At 39.4% G+C, this 9,800-nt stretch overlaps 1 protein-coding gene across 3 annotated transcripts; it reads right to left on the reverse strand.

Annotated features, from left to right (window-relative positions):
* Positions 1–49: 49 nt before the first annotated feature.
* Positions 50–7,589, reverse strand: ZBTB33 (zinc finger and BTB domain containing 33). Of its 3 annotated transcripts, none has more exons than XM_031445568.2 (3): positions 7,406–7,589; positions 5,742–5,806; positions 50–5,054 (listed from the first exon to the last, which is right to left on the reverse strand). In XM_031445568.2, the coding sequence occupies exon 3, from the start codon at positions 5,050–5,052 to the stop codon at positions 3,034–3,036; it is 2,019 nt and encodes a 672-aa protein (XP_031301428.1). In that variant the 5' UTR covers positions 5,053–5,054; positions 5,742–5,806; positions 7,406–7,589; the 3' UTR covers positions 50–3,033. The 3 variants fall into 3 exon arrangements, with proteins under 3 accessions (XP_031301428.1, XP_064338866.1, XP_031301427.1); XM_064482796.1 differs by lacking the exon at positions 7,406–7,589 and adding an exon at positions 5,973–6,047; XM_031445567.2 differs by lacking the exon at positions 5,742–5,806.
* Positions 7,590–9,800: the final 2,211 nt, after the last annotated feature.

Below are 9,800 nucleotides of genomic sequence, written 5' to 3' on the forward strand. Positions count from 1 at the left end.
AGTCTATATAATTCCTGGAAGGTAATCTCATAAAAAATGCACTCAAAAATCAGAATTAAAACATTTTATTTTTGCCACAAGAAGCTCTATGAACTAATATCAGGTAATGGTTAATGAAAAGTAGAACTTAAAGTCATGATAGGGAAGATTGTACAAGTATGAACATTACAGTATTGGGTGGAAATGAACAAGGTTTCATGACTGACATAGGTGAGAAAGCCAGTGCTGCTGAATTAGCATTTCATTCTTTAGAATCCACATGCCTTGACAATATAAAATACCTTGATCATTTTTACTATTTGTTTTTGGTACAACGGGAAAAACTGCAGCGTCAATTCTTCATAGTGGTTGTATGTGGGGGATCATTACCAGCAAAATGATAATGATCATTTAAAATATATTAAGTGAATCTTGCAAGATTGCTATGGCATTTAAAAATCTTTGCTCAGTTTGAGCATTTTCATTTTGTCATTTCTTTTTAACAAATTGCTACTTGAAATAGTTCCTATCCGGAATATCTATAGGTAATGTAGCATAGGAGCAAATTTGAAGCCAACTTGAAAGGAAAAAAAAGTTCAAATACCAGAAAGCTAAGTATAAAATAGGAAAAGCCCATGGTAAGTTTTAAACAGCATCTTGCTACAGATTTCCAACCCCATAAATACTGGGAGTGAAGGGTTTTAACCCCAAAGGAGTATTTCACATGAATTCTGAACTTTGGATATAGAGACTTCTAGAAAAACTGAAACCCTGACATACATGCAAGTAAGAGTCTTCTGGCAAAAATACAATTTAAAGTGAATTTTCCAGTTTTCTTCCTCCCCCAAAACTCCAGAAGATACCTTCAGTAGGCAAAGTTTGAAATTTCATACTCAGAATTTACATAGAGCTCAGCAGCAGCAAATAATAGGGAATCCTTATATCCAGATAATTCAGAACGGATAGTTTTCCATTATAGAATTAATTCCTGGTTTGTCATAATAACCTTGTAGAAACTACCAAGTTTTATTATGACAGACTAATTTATGTAGCAGTTAAGTCTGAAAGGACTGGAAGCTCTGCTGGCATCAGTATCATTCACAACTTGAAGAATTATGTCTAACTGGTGGGACAGCATTAATGAAACAAATTTCCATTGAAAATATTTCAGAATGTACCCTATGGTCAAAGAGTAATGTTACCAATACCTACACAAAAAGGAAACAGATATTCTAATTCCAGAGATCAGAGTCTTAAGTTGTAAGATAATTTAAAATTTTCCAAGGATTAGTTTACAAAATGGTCTGAAGGTCTCAACTCACAGAACAGAGAACACATAGCTGCACATCATTCCCATCCTCGGTATGCAAACGGTTATATTTTTCTTTCTCCTTGTATTATTGCAAATACTGATGCTGGATACCCTCAGATACCATCTTAAACACTGAAACCATTATCTTCACATCTAGTTCACTATCAGAAGAATGATGTATACGTGGGAAATCATGATTAAAGCTTTAAGTTCAAAGTCAAGAAATAAGACTATTTTCAAAAATACATGGTTAAGGAGAAAGAAAATATCTATGTTGAATTAAGAAATACTTAAGCAAGGTTACAAATGACTAATAACTATGCACAACAATCTCTTTCAGTATCTATTAATTTTTTTCCTTTGCAAAAAGTCATTTACAGAAGTTCATCAAGTCAATCCTGTTATAAATGCTAGACTATATATTTGTTCCAACCTGCTTCCCTTTTAATACTAGCACTTTAATAAGTTTTGACTTTATTTTCTAAGTGTTTAAATGTGTCATTTTAAAAGGGAGAAAAAATGGTATTTATTGTTCTCAAGAAAAAATGGGAAATCAACAAGCCTATTTAACTTCCAAAGACAGCTTCTGATCGCTATAATATTGCAGCAATTTGCAGATGGAATGGAACTTATTTTAGAAGGGGTAAAAACCTAAATGGTCTTGCTGAAAGGACAATACTAGATCACTGATTCAACTATTTCAAAAAAAAAAAAAAGTCCTATTAGAGATTCTAAGTAATATGAACATTTAAAAATATATGCCAGTAGCCTCCTGCCCAAAATATGTAGGAGTCTCATTTATGAAATTTGTCACTTATAAAGATGTATACATAAAAATTTACTTGGTGGTTTTCAGATTCAAAATTCGAAAAATTTCATGGGACTATTTTTAACCATACTGAGCAAAAAGGAAATCTCCATTCACTTCCATGCTCTGGCTGTATCCCGTTAAAAGCACAGAATTCCAAACAAACACGGCAGAACTTTTCATCTTCTATCTGCATTATGGAGATTTGTTGTTTTCCTTTAGTATTTTTGCCCATGGAAACCACATTGCAAAAGTATATATATACTGTATATATACGGTAGTCCAGCCACCAAAGTCTTTTCTGGACTATGGCGATAAAAGTAAGATTTCTCATTATGTAAAACTAATTCATTCTTCAAATGAGAGACTTGTCTGCATGGCCATTTTCATGGGGGGGGGGGGCGGGAGGCAGGAGGTTGCTATCTATTTCAACTAGCAGTATACACAACCAAGCAGAGACTCATTCTGAAAATTTCCAGGACAACTTTAGAAGTTCTTGTTACCTTTTTATGCCATATACAAAACACAACACACATTTATAGTCTCAATATTAAGAAAATTGAGAATTCAGCAGTAAAGTGCTAACACGGAAGGGGAAAGTTGCAAGACATACTAGGGTATGCTAATAACTCCAGTTATTTTCAAAGAACATTCAGACTGCTTCAGATTCTATTCAGGAAACTATCTCTCCAAGCTTTTTTTTTTTTGCCTCTTTTAAATGTGCTGAAAGCTAACTATATAAACAGATACTGGGGGAGGGGGGATTTCTTAATCTCTATTCACACTTCCAGAATAATTTGTTCCTAAAAATTATTAACAAATAATCCAACTAGACTACCTTCAGATGACGTGGCAGATCAAATTAATTTGTTTTACAGGTCTTCTGAAAGCCCTGCCCCTTAATCCAAACCAAAACTTTCTGATTTTTCAAAGTTCAGTAAGATTCTGGTATTATAAATTCAAACTCAGTACTGCCATCTGTTACATTCTGTTTAAAAATTGAATCATTTTCCTGCTGAATAAAAATATCTTCCCAGGTCATTGGCTTGTTCTGAGGAGTAGATGTGGTCCCTACTGGAGGTTCTTTCCCAGCATCAACCTTATACCCAACACCATCATCCTTCATCACAGGCATAGTGCCTGACCTATCAGAAAGGTATGCATATTGTCTGATCTGTAAAGACCTGCACGGATGTAAACGATAAAGCTTCGAGTCTCCAGAAGGATCTTGACTATGAACTGACTTTATGTGTGAAGACATAAACTGATAGTTGATGAAAGATTTGCCACAGGCCAAACATTGATACCTTCGCTCCCCTGTGTGATGAATTTCATGCTTTGTGCGATATTCTGCAAGAGGAAATACCTTCTCACAGTAACGGCAAGGATACTTCTTCTCCCAAGAATGAATGTTAAAATGTCTCCGCAAGCTTGTCAGACAGACATAGGACCTTTTGCATACAATACATATATAATAGACCCTTCCATCTACTATTAACTCATAGTGATCATCGTGTTTTACTTTCATACGTTTATTTGCCGTCTCACTGCTAGATGTTTTTGGTAGCTCATTCTCAAGTCTGGCCTCCCCTTCGTCAGGGTCATCTTTGACAGGGATCACTATATCATAAGTATCTTCACCGATATTTGCATAAACCTTGCAACCCGTCGACAAGCCTTCGATTTCAGTAGCTGTATCTAAAGTAATGATCTTCTGACCCTCCATTAGATGTTTTGATCCTAAACCTGGATCATTAGTGTTTCTAGTAATTATATCTGAAATTTTTAAAGAATTGTTAAGTGGCTCTTGCAGAAGTGTAGGAATTTGCATCTTCTGTATCAATGATCCATCAAAAGTGGTATTTGGGGGGTTATCAGCCTGTGGGACCAAAGAGGTATTACTGACCGCTGAATCTGGACTGGAGCTAATAGTGTCATCATCATCATCTATAATTTCCTCCTCTTCCTCTTCATTGGCCTTGTTTCCTGTTAAAACAGCACTGTTTGGTGGCTGCTGATTCTGCACAAGTAAATTGATTGAAGGAGACATATGATTTGGAAGTGAAGAACTGACATTTGGTGGTGTAGTAAGTGGTGTCTGATTTAACAAAATAATATTGGGAGTCAGATGTGTCGGGGCCGAAGATACCAGCACTTTTTCACTTCCTTGTGTTTGGCTCAGAGTTGCCTGATTCACAGAAGTAGGAAGTTTCTGAGTAGGTGTGATATTTGTTAAAGGGGGAGAGCTATTGCTAGCACAAGGTGCAACATCTGAAATAGCAACAGAGCCTGGGTTAGGCTGGACCTGTGCCACTGCATTGGTACTCGGTAAAGTCTCCTTTGCAGGCAGAATCTCAGAGCAGAAAATGACGTCATCGTCATCATCATCTGAATCGGTAACAATGATCTTTTTTGTCTCATAATCTTCAGCAGATAAGGAAAAAGACTCTGTTATAATAGGCATTATAGTAGCCCCATTATCTTGGGCTTCATCTTTTGATTTTTGTATTTCAAGGTTCTTGTCACTAGAACCAGGAGGTAAGGTTTCTGCATTACCATCTTGAGCTGTACCTGAGATGCTTTTAACCTGTGACAATGGAACACCAAGCTCTGCTATAAATTTAACTCCTAATAACTGCCCTGATTTAATTAACTCATCAAGTAAATCTGATCTAACACGAACAATTTTAGAACTATAGATATAATTGAGAATTTCTGCAAAGATCTCTGCTCTTATAAAGCTCAGTTCAACAACTTGCCCAGCAACTGAGAAGAGCTGATGGAAGTAAGTACTGGAAGCTGAAAGAATGTTCCTGTGGGCTCGGAATTTTCGGTCTTCCACAATAACAGTGACATCGCAGAAGAGTCCATGGCCACGTTGCTCATTCAAGGAGTTCAGCAGACTGCCAGAGTATTGAATGTCTGTAGCAGAAATCAGTTTTCTAGTCTCCATGTCTGCAAGAGAAAGGGAGGAGATGGGAGATTAGGATAGAAAAACAGAAGTACCTCGTCATTCAGAATTTCAGCTACAGCATCATTAAATAGTTCATTCAAGTTTTAACCAAAGTTTGGCATAACTTTTTGGTTTTTATATAAATTGTTCATACAGGCTGGTTTTTAAACCACATGTCAAATCTCATGACTTCCCCCTAAGAAAAGACAAGCAAGGTTTAAACTGATCTACAGATTTGAATACTAATCTCTTCCTGTGAATCAGTTACATGCATCACCACTAAGCAATTTTTAAAGACTAGAACTAATTTTCTTAGTTCCAATTTTGGATTTTCTCAAAAAGAGTTAAGAGTTAATTTTTAACTATCTTAAAACTTTAAGAAAAACCTTCATCATGAACAAATAAGTTATTTCACCTGTAAATGAGTGACTTAAATGTTAGAAAAGCCTTTTTTGTGTGCAATACTGAGTCCGAAACAGTCTTCCTAAATTTTAACTTTAAGAGCATCTTCAAAAGCTACTCCCTGCAGCCAATGACTAAATTAGCATTTATAAACACTGGCGATGATTAACTCTAAACTTCCCATTATATTTCTGTTCTTATTTAAATTGGGATGCCTCATCTGAATGAACTATGAAACACCTTTCTTAATCTCTCCTCTTTCTTCATCCCTTGCCCCTTCCCCTCACCTCTTTACCCTTACAATCTCCAGAGGTGGAATGTTAAACAGAGTGCCAGATGAAGTCAACAGATGCTGTTGTGAAAAAATAAAACAAAAGAAAAGGAAAGTTTACTATTTCTTAAAGCTCATTTGCAAGAAAACACAAAACAATTCATTTTGTTGGTAAAGAAGTAGGTGCACTGATATGAGAACTTTCTTCACATCAAATACATTAGTGAAAACGAAGACATAAACTTACCGGAACAAACATTACTCTAAAAAAAGGGGGAATGTCAGTAAGTCGTATTGCTGTGTACCACCCCCTAAACACTTTTTGGCACTTTGCAGAAGACATTCCCAGTAACAATGACACTGAATTGTAAAAAAAAAAAAAAAAAAAAAAAGAATCAAATAAAAAGTATATATAATAGCAATTAGTTGATAAATACTTTTGGAAAAGAAATTCTTCTATTGCTAATATTCTTTCCCTTTAGAGTTAGCAAAATAGTACCACTGTCACAGTGCTTAAGTTATATACACATGGAAGGCAGGGCGTCTCAAATAGCTTCTCAATTTTTCAAAATTATAACTTAAAAAAGTAGGAGAACGTTAACAGTACCAAGGAATTCCAGGTTACCATAAAAGCATTCATCAGAAAGTGTGACCTTTGGACAACAAGCCAGCAACCAGGGCTTCCGAAATATGGGGATTTCGGCACAGGTTACTTTTCAGTGGATAGATGGGTTTTTCTGAATAAGGTCCCACAATTTTTGTCCTTTGCAAGTGGGTTTTCCCAGTGGGGGAATGCTTTACATGTACGTGTCCAGGTGACACTGGGACTTAGATTCATTTTGTTGTTTAGGTTTCCAACTCTTCCCCGTTAAGGTGGGCCCAGGAACAGCACAATCGGTCTGAACCTACCCCAAACAAGATCTGCGACCTGACTGTAGAAAAGCCATTCTGCATCCCTGTGAAACAAACCCTTGACTGAGGGCAGGTGAAGGTGGAAGAGAGAGAAACGCCACCCGCGGGAGTGAACCAACCAACACGCGGTTCCCTGCGGCAGCTGAACCCCATCTCCCTCCTTCCCCTCCCTCTTCCCCATTTGCACCCGGCCGGCGGCAACCCGGGCTTTTCACCCCAATTCACGTGAAAAGGCAGCTTCTTGCAAACACCGAAGGAGGCAAGGCCAGCCCAGCCAGGGCGGGGGTAGTAAGGCGAGCCGGGGAAAGTAGAAGGTGGCGAACGGGAGGGTGGGGTGTTGGGAGGGGATGAGGCCAAGCAGGAGGCATTGTTGTGCCCTGGGAAGGGGACGGAAGGGGAGGATGGGCCCGGCAGAAAAGCTCTAAATCAAAGTAGGGGCTGGGAGGGAAGAAAGAGGCGCAAAAAGGAAGGCGGAGGGGCGAGGAAAACGCCCAGCGGTTCTCCGCCGTGGGCTCCCCACGCTCCGGGCCTACCCGGGGCGCCGGCAGCCCCTCGGCCCCTGCCGGAGGAGGGAACTGCGCCGCGGCCCTCCGGGTCCGTCCCCTCCTTCGCTCCCGGGCCCACACAAAGAAAGGGCCGGAGGAGCCGAGCCTCCGACTCCGCCGCTTCCTGGTTCAAGTGAGGAGAAAGCGGAGGCAGGCGCGGCCCAGGGACGGAGGAAGCCGGCGCGCTCCCTCGCCCCCTTCCGAATCGGGGCCGGCTCCTCACCTGCTTCCCGGCGCCGCCGCCTCTCGCCGTCGGGCCGCGCGGAAGGGTGGGAGTCCTCCAACAACCAGAAGCCAGACTCAGCGGCGATTCGGCTCCTTCTTTAAACGTCGCTCCAGTCTTGGTCGACGTCGACGCGGCTGCCGCTTCCTGCCGCCACCGCTGCCCCACGCCGCCGACAGAGGGCACCGCACGGGGGCCAGGCGCCGAAGGCAAAGGCGCCCTCCCCTTCCGAGCGCCGCTCGGCTCTTTCCGGAGGGGCCCGAGCGCTAGGCGGCCCCGCTTCGGCACCCCGCTCCGCCTTCGGCTCCTTCCGCAGGGGGCGGAGGAAGACTGGGAAGCTCCGGGAGCGCTCGGCCCCTTCCGGAGGGCGAAAGGGTGGGAAAAAGGAAAGGGAAAGATGGGGAAATGCGGTCACCAACGGCTGGAATGCTAGCGAAACTAGTCTCTTTCACCTCCGTTCCGTGTAAGCTTCTAGGGCGTAAAAACTTGAGAGACTAGAAAGGTTTCGTTTCTTTAGCAAGTTTGAAACTGCTGTTTAATTGTTTGTTAGATGATAAACCACCTTGAAATATAATCGGAATAAATATAATAAAAAAAAGTATCGACTCATTATGATTTAGAGAAATTCAAGTTCTAGAATAACACAATAACAACTACATGAATAATAACTACTTTGAAGAAATAAATCCAGTTTTTGGACCAGTACTGTCTTCTTAACTGAATACTAAATGATGCAACACCACGTTGATTCCTTCATTTCAACTATCATTTTCTGACCACCTGTTCGATCTGTACCAAATCTTATTTTAGGTTCTATGGAATACAAAAATGAATAAGCCAAGGTCTCTACCTTTTAAAAGAGTTCAGTAGATAGGAACACAAACGTTGACAAAAGTATTTGTAAGGTACAGAACCCAGAGAAGGGAATAGCAAACTGAATTTGAGCTACATCCTGAAAGATAAATAATATTAACACTTACATTGTTTATTTATTATTTTTATTTACATAGCATTTCCTCCTCAGAAGGCTTTACTGTCTGACACAAGTAGGTGTTCAATAATTGTTTAATGAATGAATACATGAATGAATTGTAGTAGTTTTAAAAACTCCCCTGGTGATACACTTCCGACTGAGAACCATGATGCATGAAGCAACAGCATGGATGTTTGGAGGACAAAGTATTTCCCTTTAGGCTGATTATTGATCACATTCAACTAAGGAACCAAAATAGTAGCATTTTTCTTCAACAATTAGAGCCATTCACTACCTTCATTTTCTTTTTCAAAAATGTATAGGATAATATTGCATCAGTTTCCAGAAACTTGAATTGGCAGCTATTTACCATTCAGTTGGAGTCCCTGTGCTTCCTTCCTACAAAAATCTTGCTGAAAATGTCTATCGGGATATTCCAGAATAAAAACAGATCAAACTATATCTAATTTTCTTCAACATGAAATCAGACAAGGAACTCATTATCTATCCATTTCCAATCTATTCTACATTCTCCTCAATAAAGTAAAGCCACAGAGTAAAACATCAAAGTACTGTAATACAGCTGTATTTTCACATGGAGATAAGAAATTCACATGAAATTCCTTAGGCATTTCTCCAAGGTTTTGTATCGTGGGAAAATAGTCTATGTAGGAATTACAGCATTACTGCTTTTTGATTATGACTCAAAATTATTAAAGTTTCATTGTTTATATAATGACATTTCATGAGAAGTGGGAATGCACTGTTGTAAAAGAAACTAAGACAGATGGTAGTATTTTCTTGGCAACTTAACACGACTAGTTAGCAGATTAATGACCTTTTTTTTTTTCTGAGTCAACCTTCCCCAAAATTTAGTACCAAAAAAAAATTTTAGGAAAAAGGACAAAGTATGTCTTGAAAGTTTAGGATCTATTTTCAGTAGCTTAGTTGACTAAAACTAAAATGAGACGTACCCTTGAAATGTAGATCACAGTGGCAGTAGCTGCCACTCTTGATATCAAATATTTGATAGTTTCCTGTCAGTAAATTTTAAGACACAATACAATTTCTTTTGCACCAGCATTAACAGCACCAAGGCTACTGACAGAATTGCCTTTCCTTTGTCCCTTTCTTGAAAGAGCTTTAAAAGTGTGGAGCCCCAAGCGAAGTATGATGAAAACCTGTTAATTCAAAGTATAGGAAACCTTCTCTTCCTTCTGTCCGTGTCGCTTACCCCATAACTTGGCAAAAACTAATCTAAAATTAAAAAGCCACCTATAACCCATGCACCAATGTCAATTAATCTACGACAAAGAAGGCAAGAATATACAATGGAGAAAAGCCAGGCTCTTCAGCAAGTGGTGCTGGAAAAGCTGGACAGCTGCATGTAAATCAATGAAATTAGAATATTCCCTCACACTA

Source organism: Camelus dromedarius, chromosome X (assembly GCF_036321535.1).
Source record: "Camelus dromedarius isolate mCamDro1 chromosome X, mCamDro1.pat, whole genome shotgun sequence".
In the NCBI taxonomy this organism is placed as follows: Eukaryota; Metazoa; Chordata; class Mammalia; order Artiodactyla; family Camelidae; genus Camelus; species Camelus dromedarius.

Excerpts from the sequence above, each read along its gene's own strand:
- ZBTB33 (XM_031445567.2), bottom strand. The coding sequence starts at position 5,052 with ATGGAGACTAGAAAACTGATTTCTGCTACAGACATTCAATACTCTGGC.